This window comes from Ovis canadensis, chromosome 11, assembly GCF_042477335.2.
Source record: "Ovis canadensis isolate MfBH-ARS-UI-01 breed Bighorn chromosome 11, ARS-UI_OviCan_v2, whole genome shotgun sequence".
NCBI classification, from domain to species: Eukaryota; Metazoa; Chordata; class Mammalia; order Artiodactyla; family Bovidae; genus Ovis; species Ovis canadensis.
The window spans coordinates 22,209,825-22,228,140 of record NC_091255.1 but is presented as its reverse complement, the minus strand read 5'-3'; the positions used below and the strand labels follow the sequence as shown (position 1 = coordinate 22,228,140).

At 42.4% G+C, this 18,316-nt stretch overlaps 1 protein-coding gene across 38 annotated transcripts in view; it reads left to right on the top strand.

Moving 5' to 3' along the window:
• SYNRG (synergin gamma) overlaps positions 1-18,316 on the top strand; it is an 88,063-nt gene that overhangs the window by 55,290 nt on the left and 14,457 nt on the right. For 23 of the 38 annotated variants that reach the window (XR_011259714.1, XR_011259709.1, XR_011259708.1 and 20 more), the window contains 5 exons: positions 4,431-5,024; positions 6,370-6,533; positions 7,548-7,601; positions 8,094-8,190; positions 13,363-13,511. Coding sequence is in view for 34 of the 38 variants with exons in the window: in XM_069602778.1 (XP_069458879.1) it covers positions 4,431-5,024; positions 6,370-6,533; positions 7,548-7,601; positions 8,094-8,190; positions 13,363-13,511 (1,058 nt within the window). In the remaining 4 variants the exon portion in view is untranslated. The remainder of the gene's footprint in view (positions 1-4,430; positions 5,025-6,369; positions 6,534-7,547; positions 7,602-8,093; positions 8,191-13,362; positions 13,512-18,316) is intronic. The other 15 variants (XM_069602763.1, XM_069602779.1, XM_069602756.1 and 12 more) reach the window with 2 other exon arrangements.

The following is an 18,316-nucleotide window of genomic DNA, read 5'->3' as shown; positions in this document are numbered from 1 at the left end:
CACATTCAAAAATTGAGCAGTTACTCAGTAAAAGTAACACTGCTTTTTAGGGAGGAAGTTTCGATAATACATATAACAATATAAACTCACAATAAAGATTTGAAGGAACCCAAAAATACTATTTTGTTTACCCCCATGCCAAGTAAAGTGAGATGTGGTTAGTGCCTGACTTCACGCCTCGGTGTCTGAGAAATTATTCTGATGTATTTATATTTTACAGTCACTGTGTGTTTCTCATTAAAATCCCTACTGATTTTTAAAAGTAGTGATAATTTCGTCAATATCAAAGAAGCTGGGCTAAATCCTAAAGTAACTCAAAAAATCAAGCCATTTTATTTATTTATTTTTTATTTTTTATTTTTTTTTCATTTTTTATTTTTTATTTTTTATTTATTTATTTTTTTTCATTTTATTTTTAAAGAGCTTCCAGCTTCGTTTTTCCATCAGTCGAATGCTTTTCATAAGTTGTTTTGGAAAATGTTGGCTGTATAGGGTCACTGTATATGGGGTGATATACATAGGAGGTTCTTTCTCCTGGGCACTGCCCACTCCCTTGCGTGGCCAAAAGGCTCCAGTTGTAATTGCCATCTTCTGTGCTCATTTAATGTTTTTTTAATGAGATTTTTTAATGATGACCATGCCCCACTGTATGTCTTGGCACTATTCCATGGCCTTCTGCCTCCTCCAACTAAAAATATCCAGAGGATTACTTTTTTTTTTTTTAATTGAACTTAAAACACTGACCCAGAAACCTGCAGGTGCTTACTGATAGCCTGACGGCACTTAAACCTTAGATTTGCAAGGGTCCGTACAAATGAAGAATGGTAGGTTTCTATGCAGGTTAGAAAATACCAGAAGGCGATTATACAGCAGCATTTTATGGCCTGTCATGCGTACACTGTGATCACTTTCATTCCTGTTTCTTTAACAACACTGTCTGGGTGTTTGATCCTTAAGACAATACAGTCAAACCAGGCTCTACAGTTAACAGAGGCTGTGAACATGGCTGATCTCAGAAGGAAGAGTAAGACCAGAAATGGACAGAAGTTTAAGTGTATAAATATTTCATGACTTGCTTTGCTAAAACGGAGTTTGGACTAAATCAGTATTGGAAATTCCTTACCCCAACGAACATTTTTATTGCTCTGTTGAACACTGAGGATTGGTGGAATTTGCACATGTATCTCTTTTCTTTTTTCTTTTTCTAAATGCTTTTCTCAAAAGCTAGTAACTCTTAATCACCTGGGCACATGCTTACAGCTTTAGGAAAGATCCATGGAAATCAGCGTGGCCTTCTGCGTCCTGTAGTGGCAGCTCACATTCTTTGTTCCAAGAAATTCCTTGTCCTCATGTACAACATCCGTTCAGATGGGATTTGAATAGAGGTTATGGGAGAGACTGATGGGGTTACTTGCCAGCGTAAGCAGGAAAGCCACGTCTTGATTTGAGACCCATGATGGAAAGCAGATTGTGCAGTTTATCCCTCTGGCTTGGTAACAGGACATTGCTGGTTGCAAACAAATAAGTGTATTAAAGCACACCATTTGGTGCATTATGTGTGTGCAATTGCAGTTCAATCCAGCACAGCCCGAGTTGTCCAGTGGAACTGGAAACGCAGTGGTGACTCTCTATTCCTTTTATTGCATCCATTCTGTTTTCTTTTCCTTTTTCTCCTTCAGAATTCAGCTGTCAAATTGAAAACTCACCTCCAGTAACTTCAGTGTTACAATATAAAATGTGGGTTATTCCATGTTATTTTTCCATCACTCATGTTGTGGGTTTTACAGAATCTTTAATATTTTTAAGACCAACATACAATAATACATCTCATTTGATTGCTTAGAAAACAGAACTGTTAATGTGGGAAATGAAGAATTTTCTTGGTTTAACCTACGATTAGTGAACTGATTTACCACACCAAAAAAAAAAAAAAATGGTTTACTGATATTCACCATGCCAGGAAATACAGCTCATTTTTATATTGCTTATAAAGTGCTATGGTTTAGGAATACAGTGTTCTTATGTTCCTTATATAATAGCAGTACTTCCTTTTGTGTCCAAATGAATTGCACTTTAGTAACTTTTTTCTTTTACACTGTCTAGCCAGTAAATAAGCAAAAGTAAAATTTAAAAATCAGCCTTGAGGTTTAACTTTCATATATCCTGTATTACTCTTCATTGTTTTTTAGAATACAGAATATTTCCATTTTAGTCTTTAGTTTGGTCACTTTTGTGAGTGGTTCCAAAAGGCAAAATGTTGTGTTTATCATTCATAGTAAAAATAAGATTTGTTAAAGACCTAAAGTATTACACAAAATACTTGAAAGCTCTTCAACTAAGGTATTCCCTTAGTGTTTATAATGCCTTTTACCTGATTATATTACAATCATTTCTGGTTTTTTTTTTTTTTAACTTGTGTTTTCTTGTTGCACAATTGCACAAAAGGATTTTTTTTTATTACCATAGCAACTTAGTTGTGGTTGAACAAGAGCTTAACTTTTTATTAAATTTGTCTTTGGTCTCTATGAAAATTGCTACCAATTTAGTAGATGAGATTCTAGGAGCTGTTCATAACATAGCTTCTTCAAAGAGCTTTCTGGTAGGATCTCATCATAAAAAGTTTATGTTGTGACACATTCTTCTGAATGAACCCTTCGCAGACTCACTCATCCTGTGTTTACCTGAATCTGCCTTCTGATTGAATGTCACTTGATCCGAGTCAGGGAGCCCTCTGATCCCTTTAAATAGTGGGGAAAACAAGCACTACAGCCAGAGACTAAGAAGGCATTCTGTCTAAAGTCTTGTTCCATTCATTCTGAACTGTATGTTTTCCCCTGAGTCTCTTTTTTCCCCTCCTGTTTATATTGTTAGTGCCCTTTTCCTAATGGGATTGAGAGAGAAACTTGGGGTACACAATTAGGGGAGCAGTGTCAGGAATGGCTTCCCTCTCATAAACCAGGCGGCATCGCTGTGTAAGAGAAACGAGGAGACCCAGTGTTGGCTCACCTTTTAACTGAATTATGAGAATCTCGGTCACAGAACTTTTCGAGCATTTTCCTCGTAAGCCCTGCTTTTGGTTGTCGGAGAGGGAGTCTTGCATTTGGCTTTCTTACTTGGTAGACAGTGACCAAAATGAGACCAAATGCATCTTGGCCAGATTGAATGGACCATGGTGCTGGAATGTGGCTTCTCCACACCAGTATGACTCAGCCCCAGCTGATCTGGCTTCAAGAAAATGGGCAAGAAATTTTCTCTACTAAGACCACCAAAGTGAGGGGTTGACTTTTCACATTTTACTTGGAAACAATTCTGTTTTAAGCCCTAAGGCAGGCAGCTAAATGTCACCTTGAGGCTGGTGGCAACTGTGCTGTAGAATAATTGCTGTGCTGCTTACTAGACTCGGGGCTGGTCCCTTTACACACACTATCGTTAGTGGCACAACACAGCCCGTCAAAGTGCCTGCTCTTTTTTTTTTAACATATAAGCAAGCCAAAGTTGAGATATTAAATAGCTCACCTAGTGTCACACAAGTGGTAGGTGGCGCAGCTGGGAGTTGAAGGCAGGTCTGTCTGAATTAAAAATCTATATTATTTTTGCTGTTTGGTGCCACCTCTTAAATTATTTAAATATATATTAAGCGTGTAAAATGAGTCTTCCTCCCCAGCGTTTCTTTCTTTTCCTTTTTTATGAGGAGGTTACACATAGTTGAAAGAGAAACAAGAGCCCAGGAGGACCCAGACCTTTGATTCTATTTGTTTAGAGGCTAAAGGTAGCTTAGATTGATTTTTTTCCCCCTCATACTCCCATCACAGCAGTATGACGTCCATAGTGACCAAAATAACAACTGGGTAAGTAACTACTTAATTAAAATCTCATATTTGGCCTTGCCTAGACAGAAACACCTAGTAATTGGTTAAAAGTTAGCTATAACATTTTTTTTTGGTTTAGTTTCAAGATAGTCGATTTTTAATTAGTATGTCATATACATTTCATATGAGCATGTTGTAAATGAACATGTTCCAATGAAGTCAAAATGTAAGAGTCTTGTTTGGGGCAGAGAATATTGTAAATACATTTTCAAGTTTATAAGTGAATAGACATTTTATTAAATGACCCTATCCTTCTATCAAACAGTATATACTTGGTGGATGTATATCATCCTGTCTTTTTTTTTTTTAGGAACTGTCGTACCGGAAGAAAAGGACTCTTTGTTACTAAATATAAATGCCAGCTCAAAGCTGATGTGGGTTTTTAAAGATCAGATTTTACAGCCCAGCTCCTTTAATTTTAGTACAAGCTCTAAATTTAGTCAATTCCAATATCGCATGGAACTAATCAAAGACGCTAGACATTTTGCTTCTGCAGAGTTTAGGGCATTTTGCCTACATGGTGAGCTTGCCTCTAATTGTGGGGTCTTATTTCCCTTTCAGATATAGAGGACTTAAAATATGCTGCTTTTGGAACCTACAGTAGCAATTTTGCAGTGAGCACACTTACGAGCTATGACTGGTCAGACAGGGATGATGCCTCTCAGGGCAGAAAACTGTCCCCATTTGTCCTCTCAGCAGGAAGCGGAGCCTCCGCAGCTGCCTCAGTTCTTCAAAAGAAAGAGACTTCGTTCGGCAGTTCCGAAAACCTCACCGTGACATCTCTCTCCAAAGTCACAACCTTCGCCAGCGAGGATCCTCTTCCAGAGACCACTTTCCCAGCTTTCGCCAATTTTAAGGACGTGATCCCGCAGGCCAGTGAGCCAAAGGAATATGAAAGCGGGGACTTCAGGGATTTCACCAGACAAGACCTGCCTGTAGGCGAGCGGAGCCAAGAGGCTGTGTGCCTGAGCCCGGCCTCCAGCAGTGCTTCTCACGATACCCCCAAGGAATGCACAGATGACTTCGGAGAGTTTCAGAGTGAGAAGCCCAAAATCAGCAAATTTGACTTTTTAGTGGCCAATTCACAAGGCAAAATGAAATCAAGCGAAGAAATGATCAAAAATGAGCTAGCAACCTTTGACCTTTCTGTTCAGGGTGAGTAGCTTTCAACACAGATTTTACATCCTGGTTTCTTCCACTGCATTTAAGTGTTCGTTCTTTCTTAGAATAAGAAGTTGGTCCCTGGGTTAGCAGGAAATATATTTCCCAATGTTTAAAATCAGAGTCTGTGACAACAGGCTATAAAAGAGGGTTTCCCTGAGACTGAACTGAAATTAAACCAGTATTCATCAGATGACAGCTTTGGGGGTTAAAATTAAGTGCAGCGCATGGTCAGTTTGTTGGCTCGTTTTGGGGAGAAGTGTGCTGTGTTAGAAGAGCCAGAGAAATGGTTTGACCCCCTTGTGGGCCAGTGAGTTCTGCTCTTGATCCCTGGCTGCAGAGTATGCCTTTTCATCCTGAGGTGCCATGTAGTACCTGTGGATCTGGGTCTGGTCTACAGACCTGTTTTGATTGACCCACGCTGAAGGATTTCTAGTGTGTGAAGCAGTTGCCGATGCATAAAAACCATGACACCTCACAACCTGGATTTCTAGCTTTTCTTGGAAAGGCATAGTATCTGGCAGCCCTAGGCCTGCGTTCCCACCTCTTGATGATGAGCTGGAGCGGAGCAGCATCATCCCCTGCAGCAGAGGATGTGAGGTCTGCCCTGTGTCATGGGGCGGAGCAGCACCATCCTCTGCAGCAGATGATGTGAGGTCTGCCCTGTGTCATGGGGCGGAGCAGCAGCATCCCCGGCAGCAGATGATGTGGGGTCTGCCCTGTGTCATGGAGTGGAGCAGCACCATCCCCGGCAGCAGATGATGTGAGGTCTGCCCTGTATCCTGGGGCGGAGCAGCAGCATCCCCTGCAGCAGATGATGTGAGGTCTGCCCTGTGTCATGGTTCCCGCCACGTTCCTCTCCAGCTGACCTGCTTCAGTCATTTCCTTTGCCGGCCTGCTCTCTGAAGGCATTTGAGTTTGCCCCTTTGGTTTTAATCCCACCCTGACAGAAGGGCTCATTGATTTCTGTTCATTGAGAAGGATAGAGGAAGTCAGTACCAATCCCTAAGTGATGACTGGAAAAGCAGCCACACTCTTGCACACTGATACTTAGAAAGACCCTAGTCCTCCAGACTCGAGTGATCCCGCACTCAGAGTTATGGAAGTATTGTGACAGATTAAAGAAGCGTAATGGAGAAAATTACAGGCAGGGGACTCAGGCATGAGAGAACAAGGGAAAGTGTTCAACGTATCGCTTGCCAGGCAGGCCAAATGAGAAGTGTGATTCTGACCACCTCCTGATGCCAGCGTCTAGAGAAGAGGGTCGTGTGAGCAAGGAAGCGCCTCTGCTTGGATTAAGCTGAGTAATCAGCACCTTTGTGCCATCCATCTCCCCCAGGATCACACAAGAGGAGCCTGAGCCTTGGTGATAAAGAGATAAGCCGCTCTTCTCCTTCCCCGGCTTTGGAACAGCCTTTCAGGGACCGTTCCAACACACTGAGCGAGAAGCCTGCCCTGCCCATCATCCGCGACAAGTACAAAGACCTGACGGGAGAGGTGGAGGTGAGCGGGCTCCGCATCCCCGGGGCCCTGAGACAAAATGCTGGCCTCGGTCACCTGGGGAGCGGGGGGCAGACCGTCCCAAGGCACCGGGCATGAGATGTGTCATTAAATAAGGGAGAGCACGGTGACCTTAGCCCCGGATGAAGATTCCCTCCTAGATGGGACATCACTGAGAGTAGTTAGTGACCCTAAAAGTGGAATTATTCCTGAGACCTCACAGGGAGGGAAGTGTTTCTTCAGGGAGTTCTTTTTGAGCATGTGGACTTTATCATCTTAGTGGTAAAACCTCAAAAGGCGGTGCTAGGGGCGGGGGTGGGGAGCATGGGGGACTTCCCTGGAAGCCCAGTGGTTAGGACTTCACCTTCCAGTGCAGGGGATATATATGGATTCAGTTGCTGGTCAAGGAGCTAAGATTCCACATGCCTCATGGCCAAAAAACCAAGACATTAAAAAACAGAAAGAAAAAATCAGAAGCAGTATTGTAGCTACTTTAAAAATTGGCCCACATTAAAGAAAAAAGTCTTTAAGGAAAAAAGAGAGAGGACAGATGTGCTGGATCCCCTCACGGTTAATGTTCGTCCCACGCTGCTGCCCCCTCCAGCCAACACTCTTAGCATCCTCCTCCCCGTCCTGTCAGACGTGCGCTCACTCGCACACACAGCTTCCTGACTGTGGAGCAGGAAGCTGTGGTTTGATCCTGGCTCTCGTGCCAGACACCTACATGGTGCGTACCTTTAAAGAAGCTTCCACTGTTAATGGAACAAATAAGGCAACGTTTGCGAAGGGAATCCACTAAAAACCATTTCCCTCCAATTCACAAGTCATGTGTTCAGAAGTTATAGTTATCAGGAGCTATCAATAAAAGTCATCATTAGTGGGTTCAGAAGATCAACTGCGCTTGGATTAGTGAGTTTCATAGACATGAAAGTAAGTCTTCAGGACTCTGAACTAAAGGAAGTCCCAGGTGGGATCCCCGGCTTGCCCGCCTGACCCAGCTCTTTCGGTGACTTTCAGGAGAATGAGCGGTATGCGTACGAGTGGCAGCGGTGTCTGGGGAGCGCTCTGGAGGTGAGTCTCTCACTCGGCTGCGTTCACACACCTGCCCATGCCTCTTGCGTCATCTCGCCTTCTTGATTGCTTTGGAGGGACTCGGGGCGAGCTCTGCCTCGATGGCCTTGCACTGGGAGGACCTGGGTGGAAAGTCTCACGTCTTCAGTGAGGCTTCTTCCCCACCGACTGCGGCAGACCCCGCTCACTTGGCTTAGAGTGCCCTCTCCTGTCACTGAGTTTAATGCGTAACAAAATGGTATCGTTATCTCTGCCCAAGTTAAAATAATATTTAAGCTGGAGAACCTTTGTCTTTCCACTTCCAAAAAAGCGGAGGCTTGGTTCATCAATGTCAAAATTCTCAGATTTATTTCAACACAGTCATCTACATACATCAATCAGTCATGCATTTTCACACCTTCCAGCTTTCAGTTGGGTTTTCTACTAATAGTAAACTGCTTTGTAATGACTTTTCCTGATTATGTAAGGTGATGTGATTTCATTTCTTTATAGGTCATTAAGAAGGCCAATGATACCTTAAATGGAATCAGTAGTAGCTCTGTATGCACAGAAGTGATTCAGTCAGTTCAAGGGATGGAATACTTATTAGGTATGTGCTTTCATATTATACTTCTTCAAAATCATGACGCTTTGGAGGCTGTTCAGTTGTCCCTATGTCAAGTAGTTTAATCTAGATCTCTCTAAGCCTCATAGGACTTTACTAAGTAGCTTCTGCTTTTATAGATAAGACACTTAAATCCTACCCAGAAACAACTATTTGACTTAAGGTCTCTGTGGCCAGGTTTCTCAGTCCTTGTTATACACAATGTAAAATCACATGTTACTGGTTTATCAAAGACTCTGAACTAGATGAGGCATTAACATTAAATCATTGGTTTAAAAAAGAAAATTAAGTTATTGGGTCCCCAATCAGTTCTTACCATGCTCTGTTGAATTCTGCCTTTCTACTCCTTACCAACCTCCCAGATTCCTTAACTTCCTGGCCACCTTCAGCTCTCACACATCCCAGTCTAACGTGAAATCTCAGTCCCTGTCCTTCTCTGTGGTCCTGTCCTGCTCAGGGTTTGCCTGTAGCCAGAACCACAGGCACTGGTCTCGCCCTAATCTTCTTCAGACCTTTACTCAGACGTCACCTTCTAAGTGAAGTCTTCTCGCCCCTCTCACTCAAAGCCGTGTTCCCTCTCCCCACCCTGTCACTTGCTGTCCGTCTCCCTGCTTGATCTTCTCCCTAGCCCTGTCACATTTACTATCGTAAACATTTTACTTTCTGTTATCTGTATCTATTATCTGTCTGTCTCCACTGAAACCCGCCTCCAAGAAGGGAGAGGTTTGGGTGTGACGTGCTTGCGGCTGGGTTCCCAGCGCCTCGCCTAGCGCTGCGCGCACAGTGGCCACTTGCGTGTACTCTCTGGGTGAGAGGCGCTGAGCGCTGTGAGCTCTCCTTGTTCCTGCCTCCTGCTCTTGTTCCCTTTCCTGCTCAGACAGGCATAATTCTGCCTCATAAACAAATGCTCACCAGCTCATGGGGTGCCTATCTTTCCCTCTAGTAGCTTCCTAGTATGAAGGATTGACTCAGAAGCCCCCTCACTTGGCTCAGAGTGGGCAGCAATTCCTAACCTTCCCCTGGGGAAGGAAGGACAAGCCGCGGTGCTGTATGTAGGCTGAGCGTGTACCACTGAAGACCCCGTGGCATTCTTCCAGGAATGGGACAAGCTGGGGGAGGGGTTGGGTTATGCCTGGCAGCTATCCTTAGTCTTTGGAGACCTTGGCATCTCTCATCCTTGCTGGAAGAATTCAGCCGTAATTCAGAGACCACAGGGAAAGAACCATTCTGTGTCCTGTTAAGTGTATAAAAGACAACATGAAGCCACAGACTTTGTAAATCTTGGGCATTCAGAGGAGTGAAATATTTCTTAATTATAGGCAGATCTGGGAGATACTGGGGCTTCCCTGATAGCTGAGTTAGTAAAGAATTGGCCTGCAATGCAGGAGACTCCAGTTTGATTCCTGGGTGAGGAAGATCTCCTGGAGAAGGGGCAGGTTACCCACTCCAGGAATCTTGGGCTTCCCTTGTGGCTCAGCTGGTAAAAAAATCCACCTGTAACGTGGGAGACCTGGGTTTGATCCTTAGGTTGGGAAGATTCCCCTGGAGAAGGGAATGGCTACCCACTCCAGTATTCTGGCCTGGAGAATTCCACAGATTGTAAAGTCCATGGGGTTACAAAGAACTGGACACAACTGAGCGACTTTCACTTCACTGGGAGACATTGAAGTTTTGATTCCAGACCACTGCAGTAAAGCTTATAGCTCAATGAAGCGAGTTGCATGAATATTTTGGTTTCCCAGTTCATAGGAAAGTTATGTTTACCTTATTACTGTAGTCCATTAAGTGTGCAAAATGTCTGAGAAAAACTTAAATTAAAAATATTGATTAAAAAAGGCTAGCCATCATCTATCTGAGTCTTTAGCAAGTCATAATCTTGCTACTGGTGGAGGCTCTTGCCTTGATGTTGATGGCTGCTGGCAGATCAGGGTGGTAGTTGCTGAAGGTTGGGGTGGCTGTGGCCATTTCTTAAAATAAGACAATGAAGTTTGTTTTACCGATGGACTCTTTATCGATGAACAATTTCTCTATATAGTATGCAATGCTGTTTGATAGCATTTTACCCACAGGAGAACTTTTTTAAGAATTGGTGTCAATCTTCTTGAAATCTGCGCTGCTTTATCAGCTAAGTTTATGTAATATTCTAAGTTCTTTGCTGTCATTTTAACAGTCATCACCAGGAGTGGATTCCACCCCAAGAAACCAGTTTCTTTGCTCATTGTTAAAGATTTATCATGAGATTGTAGCAAATTAGTCACATCTTAAGGGTCTACTTCCACTTCTAATTCCCTTGCTATTCCCATCGTGTCTATGGTTACTTCCTCCACTGAAGTCTTGAACCCCTCAAAGTCAACCATGAGGGTTGGAATCAACTTCTTCCAAATTCCTCTTGTTGATATTGTGACCTCTTCCTATGAATCCTAGATGTTCTTAATGACATCTAGAATGGTGAATCCTTTCCAGGAGGTTTGCAATTTACTTCCCCCAGGTCTACCAGAGGAATTACCATCTGCGGCAGCTATAGCCCCTTAAAATATATTTCCTAAAGACTAAGACTTGAAAATCGAAATTATTACTTGACCCATGGGCTGCACAATGGATGTTCTGTTATTAGCAGGCATGAAAACATTAATCTTGTTGTATATCTTTATCAGAGGTCTTAGGTGACCAGATGCGTTGTCACTGAGCAGTCATATTTTAATCTTTTTTTTTTTTCTGAGCAGTAGGCCTCAACAGTGAGCTTAAAATATTCTGTAAACCATGTTGTGAACAGATGTGTTATCATCCAGGCTTTGTTGTTCCACTGACAGAGAGAGCACAGGCAAAGTAGATGTAGCATAATTCTTCAGGGCCCTTGGATTTCTGAAATAGTAAGCGAGCATTGGCTTCAGCTTAAAGTCCCCAGCTGCATTAGCTCCTAACAAGAAAGCCAGCCTGCCACTGAAAGCTTTGAAGGCAGGCATTGACTTCTCCTCTCTAGCTATGAAAGTTCCTGGACAGCATCTTCTTCCAATAAGAAAGCGGTTTCGTCTACATTGAAAATCTGTTGGTTAGCGTAGCCACCTTCGTTAATTATCTGAGCTGTATCTTCTGGGTAACTTGCTGCAGCTTCTGCATCAACACTTGCTGCTTCAGCTTGCCCCTTGATGCTAGAGAGATGTCACGGAGATGGCTTCTTTCTTTACCCTTCATGAGCGACTTCTGCTGGCCTCAGGCTTTTCTCCTGCAGGTTCCTTACGTCTCAGCCCCCATACAACTGGAGAGAGTCAGGGCCTTGCTCAGGATGAGGGAGTGCTGTGGCCGGTGCAATCATCTCTCCAGAGCACTCAGACTTTCTGTGTATCAGCAATAGAAGACTGTTTGGCTTTCTTATCATTCGTGTGTTCCCTAGAGTAGCCCTTTTGATCTCTTTCAAGAACTTTTCCCTTGTTTCGAAAGTTGGTTAGCTGGCACAAGAGACCTAGCTTCTGGCCTGTCTTGTCTTTCTACATGCCTTCCTCACTAAGCTTAATCATTTCTAGTTTTTGGATGATTCCTCTTTGCCTTGAACACTTAGAGGCTGTCGTTCTGTTGTTAACTGACCAAATTTCAATATTGTTGTGTCTCAGGGACTAGGGAGGCCTGAGGAGGAGATGGGTGGGTGGAACAGGTCAGTGGAGCAGCCAGACACATGCTGCGTGGTTCCTGGTGCCCCCAGACAACTACAGCAGTAGCATCATAGACCACAGATCACCATAGCGAGGATGACGATAATGGGAATGTTTGAACTACTGTGAGAATTACCCAACTGTGACAGAGAAGCAGCGTGAACAGATGCTGGCAGGAAAATGGTGCTTATAGACCCGCTTGATGCACAGTTACCACAGACTTTTCAATTTGTAAAAAAAATCCATATATTTGTATCTGGAAACCACACAGAGGGAAGTGCAGTAGAGCAGGCTGTTCCTGTGCGTTACAGCGATCCCGACATTGCGGGTCTTTTAAACTGTTAGTGTTCCCATTTTCAGTGAGTATACCAAACAGAGGGACTCATAAAGACGGCAGAAAAAAAAAAAGCGAATATTTGGTTAATGTCTGCTGTTCTAAGCCAACAGTTTTAACCAGTTTAATGTCTTCAACCATCCTTTGAGAAGGTACTATTATCCCAGGGTTACGTTTGAGGAAACTGAAGTACAGAGAGGTTTGCTACCTGCCTGAGGTTACACAGCTAGTAAGTGGCAGAGCTTGGACTTGAATCCAAGTGGTATAGCTCTAGAGTCTGCACTCTTACCGGGGAGTTTATACTGCAGTGTTAACAGCGGATGGCTCCTGGGCTTCCCTGGGGATCCAGTGGTTAAGACTTCACACTTCCCAACCTAGATGTCCATCGGCAGATGAATGCATAAGAAAGCTGTGGTACATATACACAATGGAATATTCAGCTATTAAAAAGAATGCATTTGAATCAGTTCTAATGAGGTGGATGAAACTGGAGCTTATTATACAGAGTGGAGTAAGTCAGAAAGAAAAACAGCAATACTGTATATTAATGCATATATATGGAATTTAGAAAGATGGTAATGATGATCCTATATGTGAGACAGCAAAAGAAACACACGTGTAAAGAACAGACTTTTGGACTCTGTGGGAGAAGGTGAGGGTGGGATGATTTGAGAGAATAGCATTGAAACATGTATATTATCATATGTGAAACAGATCGCCAGTCCAGGTTCAATGCATGAGACAGGGTGCTTAGGGCTGGTGCACTGGGATGACCCTGAGAAATGGGATGGGGAGGGAGGTGGGAGGGGGGTTCAGAATCGAGGACACATGTACACCCATGGCTGATTCATGTCAACGTATGGCAAAAACCACTACCATATTGTAAAGTAATTAGCCTCCAATTAAATAAATTTAATAAATAAATAAATAAAAAGACTCCATGCTTCCAGTGCAGGGGTGCAGGTTCAATCCCTGGTCGAGGAACTAAGATCCCACATGCTGGGGGTTGCAGGCCAAACAAAATGTTGATTGACCCCAAGGAATATTAAGTTCACATCTGTCCAGATGCAGTCCCTGTTTCACCTAGGATGTCAGCCAGCAGTAAGGCTGCTGTGTCTTGTTGATCTCTTTCTCTTCACTTCCAGCACCTAACTCTTTCCTCTCTCACCCTGTCAGGTGTTGTTGAGGTGTACAGGGTAACGAAACGTGTGGAGCTGGGGATAAAAGCCACTGCGGTGTGCAGTGAGAAACTCCAGCAGTTGCTAAAGGACATCGATAAAGTATGGAATAACCTAATTGGCTTCATGTCACTTGCCACACTCACGGTAAGCGCACGAGACAATTCAGCAGTTGCTTTCCTTGAAAAAAAACCTAAGGCATAAAGCTTACTCTGTGTTCCTTTGATTGGAGGATGAAGGGCCTTACTGTAGCCAGTTATGTTATAAATGAAGGAGATACTAATAACATTTGTGCTGTTAGTTGAATAGCAGCAGGTTGGTTGCCAGGCCCATTGTACCTAAATGAGAGTGTAGGAAAACATTCTCTATCTATATCCTTAAGTCACTGTTTTGCAGAGCATTGATTTGAGTTTCTGCCTTTACAATTCTAGTTTTTCCCCCCAGTGAAAGTGATAGTGAAGTCGCTCAGTCGTGTCTGACTCTTTGCGACCCCATGGGCTGTAGCCTACCAGGCTTCTCAGTCCATGGGATTTTCCAGGCAAGAGTACTGGAGTGCATTGCCATTTCCTTCTCCAGGGGATCTTCCCAACCCATTAGTGTCCTTTTAAAAAAAATGTTAATATTAATTTAAAAAGATACGTGCACCTGAATGTTCATACCAGCACTATTTACAGCAGCTAAGGCATGGAAACAACCTAAGTGTCCATCAACAGATGAATGGATAAAGAAGATGGAATACTACTTGGCCATGAAAAAAGAGTGGAATTTAACCATCTGCAGCAATGTGGGTGGACTGAAGGGGCATTAGCTGAGTGAAAGAAGTCAGAGAAAGACCGAGATAGAATAATGTCACTTATATGTGGAATCCAAAAAAAAAAAATACAACAAACTAATGAATATCACAGAAAAGAGGCAGACGCACAGATAGAGAACAAACTAGTGGTTACCAGCGAGGGGAGGGAAGCAGGGAGGGGCAGCGTAGGAGCAGCGGATTGATAGGTACAAACCACTGTGCAGGAAACGAATAAGCTACTAGGATATATGGTACGGCATAGGGAATGTAGGCAATATTTTATAGTAGCTATAAATGAATATAACCTTTTAAAATTGTGAATCACTGCTATATAGATGAAACTAATATTCTACATCAACTATACTGCAAAAAAAATGTTTTCAGACCTAAGTAAAACAGACCGAAGACCATATGATACATCTTGTTGCTATCCTGTGGCTCATTGCGCCATTTTCCTTTCTTTGGGTCTTGAATTGTTTTCATTTTTTCCCGTTACGAATAGTTTTACTCTGAATATCATGAAACAGATGACTGTTTCCCCTTTTGCTGGTACAGCTTCTGCAAGTGGACCTAAGAAATCAGAGTGCATGGTTGCACATGTACATGCATGCCTGCATCTAGCTGTTGTTCCATGCGTTACATGGATTTCCAAGTAGCTTAGAGGCTAGTTGACAGCAGTGCACGAAAGTATACATTTCCTTACATTGTATTCTAGCTTTGTCAATTTCTTAATTTAAAAAGCGTGTAAGCAATTCCCTGAAAGTGTTTTTTAAATTTCTTTCATTTCCCGAGGGACTGTCTAGTGTCTCAAATGATAATTTACTATTTTTATTTCCTTTGTGTGTAAGCTGATCATCTCTCTCTCTTTTGACTGTTTGCCCATATATTCAATGAAATACTGTTATTGACCATATCATTTCATATTTGTAATAGATTTATTCACACACACATATGTGCATAAGATGATATCAGTTAATTTTTGCCTCTTCTGTTTCTTCCACCTTTTTTTTCTTTAATATTTCGCTGGGCAAAGCTATTTTATTTTTATATATTCATGCTAATTCAGTTTGTCTCAGATAATATCCTTTATTTCACAATAGTCAAATTTATCTTCCTTCCACAGCTGGAATAAATGCGCAGTTCCATTTTCTGTCCTTCTTTCCCCACACTGAGCCAGGCGCCCCATTTCTAAGAGCAGCCAGCTCTCTTTGTGCCATGCTGCTGGGCGGGAGGACCCCATGTCGCTCAGCAACCTGCCTGTCATCAGCCGCAGGTCCTCGCCATTGTTACGTTGCTTCTGGTTTGCAATATTAAGTTCCGAAAGCATTTGAATCATTTCCGAAATCTCTTTTATTATTCCCTTGGACCATTTTTCGATTTATAACTTAAAATCATACTGTTTGGATAACTATTTTTTAAAAAGACTATTGTGGCCAATACAATAAGAATTGAAGTATGCATATTTGAAAAGAAGAGATAGAATTGTTTATTTGATGATAAGAAATGCCTCCAGAAAACTGAATTCGAGAGGTTAAATTTAATGAGTTTGGCAAAACTTCACCACATTCTCATATATTAATGATAGGAATAAAACATAATAAAAATGGAAGCCTCTTTTTTTTTAATGTGGTAAATCATTCAGGCCCTTACCACTTCTGACTGCATAGCTGCAGTTACTGGTTCATTTTTTTTATCCACACTCAATGTGTTCTACACACCACTATCAGACGGGTCTTTCTAAAATGCTGACCTGATTGTGGCATTTATATCCCATTTGAAATCCTGCAGTGACTCTCCATGGTCTTCAGGGTCAAGTTTAAACTCCTTAGCTCAGCGTGTGAGGTCTTTTCCCTCACTCGGGCTGCCATGGCCTGTCTTTCTCTGCTTGATCGCTTTTCGCTCTGGACTCTGCGTCATTTTCCCCAGAAATCATCCCAAGAGGCCCTCAGTCTGCATGAGGTGCCCCCTTCCTGTGTGTGTCCATAGCATGTTCTGGTCAGGGAGGCACTTCCACGCTTCTTGTTAGTTGTGTCTTCTTATTTCTTGCCCACTAGCTTCTCAGCCCCTTAAGGTCAGGACTGTGTCCTTGTCTTCTGTTTGTTTAACTGAAATACAGTTGATCGGGGGCTTCCCTGGTGGTCCAGTGGCTGACTTTGCACTTCAGTGCAGCGGACGTGGGTTCAGTCCCTTGTCAGGGAGCCAAGATCCCGAATGCACAGTTCAGCCAGAAAAGAAAAGAAAAATATAGCTCATTTTACAGTAGCGTGTTAGTTCCAGGTAGACAGCGTAGTGATTCGTTTTGTTCTTGGTTCTTTTACACATTATATTCCACTTCAGGTTGTCACGCGACACTGGGTATACTTCCCCGTGCTGTTCAGTAAATCCTTGTTACTTAACTGTTTTATGTAGAATCAGTGGTTTGCATCTGTTAGTTTCATGCTCCTCTAATTTGTCCATCCCCCCCCCCCCTTTCCTCTGGTAACCATAAGTTTGTTTTCTGCGTCTTTGGGTCTGTGTTGTATATATCGTCATTCATATTTTTTAGATTCCATATGTAAGTGATATCATATAGTATATGTCCTTTATCTCTTTGTGTTCTAACGTAACGATTCGTGGGACTTTGTATCTTTTCTTTTATACTTTTTGAACCTTACCTTTATTTTCAAACAAGATAAGCATTTTTATACCTCATTATTTTAATAACTGGTTTAAATTTTTCTAATAAATGGATAGGGAAAACGAAGGCAGGAAATGTTAAAGCCAGGAATGAAGTTGTGTGCAAAAATGTGTGCTTTTAAAGTGTTGGCATTTGCTAGTGGTGAGCTGTACCGTTGACTCTTCCAGGCACTGATGTAAAGAAGACGTGATCAGTTCCATGATACACTGTGTTCATAACAGAAAAATAAACCCTCTACTCAGGAAGCATAACTATTCCTGGTACTCATATCTGAAAGAAACTTCTCTTGTGGGTTCTCGTAGAGAGGAAACTAACATCATCTACATTATCTTCAAAAATAACCTTTTCAGTAAAGAAAGCAACAGGGTTCATTGAGTAGTCTCTTAGGAAAATCTTCCCTTGTAGATCAAATGGCATAGCCCCAGTAAGTGAAAGTTATTTCAAGTGGGGAGCAAAATAGATGAAATGGTAAAGGAGAAAAAAAAAGTGTGGCAGTTCTTACTGACAGTGGCCTCAAGTCTTTGTTCGGTAAAGAAAACACATAAATCAGTGCAAAATACACCAGCTTCCAGTAAAGTCAGAGCAAAAACATGAAGTGATTCATAAAAGAGGAGGCAGAGCTAATCAGTAAACAATAATTCAAGTTAAAACAAGGTGGTTTTTTTTTTAACCACCTAGTAAACCCAGTTTGGGATTTGGTTTATTTATTTAAACCTTTAGCATGTTGATGTGGTAAAATTGGACTGCTTCTTAGGGAATTTATTGGGAATTAATTCATTAAGAAATTGGTGCCACCCAGCACGCTTTCCCTGCCACCTGGGAACTCATTGAGGACAAGGACCAGGACCCACACGTCCGTCGTCTGTCTGCTCTGAGCACCGTGCCAGGCACCATGTCACTACCCAGTAAACAATGAATGAAAAGATTTACAGACCTCCAGAGCAGCTGATTACGTAATTCCACTTTTTGGAAAACTCCCTAAGGCAGAGGGTTCTACATATAAACTCATAAAAAGAAGCAGCGCAAATGCACAAGTTGTTCTTTGTAAAAATGAAAAGTTGAAAATAACCTAAAAGTCCAAATCTGGAGAATTTAATTGCATGAATCTTCATAGTAGGATGTTACATAGCCATTTTTTAAAGGAGCACAAAGTTTGAAATAACACAGAACTGTTATTACAGTGCTGGAAGGGAATATGCCAGAATGGTCATAGGGTTGTGTGTGGGTCCTAAAACCCTGGCGGTTTTTGTTTGTTTCATTTGGCTGTGCTGGGTTGTAGTTGTGGCACCCGGAATCTTTGATCTTTGTTGCGGCATGCCAGATCTAGTTTCCTGACCAGGGATCAAACCCAGGCCCCCTGAATTAGTAGCTCAAAGTCTTAGCCCTTGGACCACCAGGAAGTCCCACCCCTGGCGTTTTAAAAAAGTATTTCCAAACTCCAGTCACAAATGAAGTTGATTGGCTGGTGATGCAGGTGGGTGC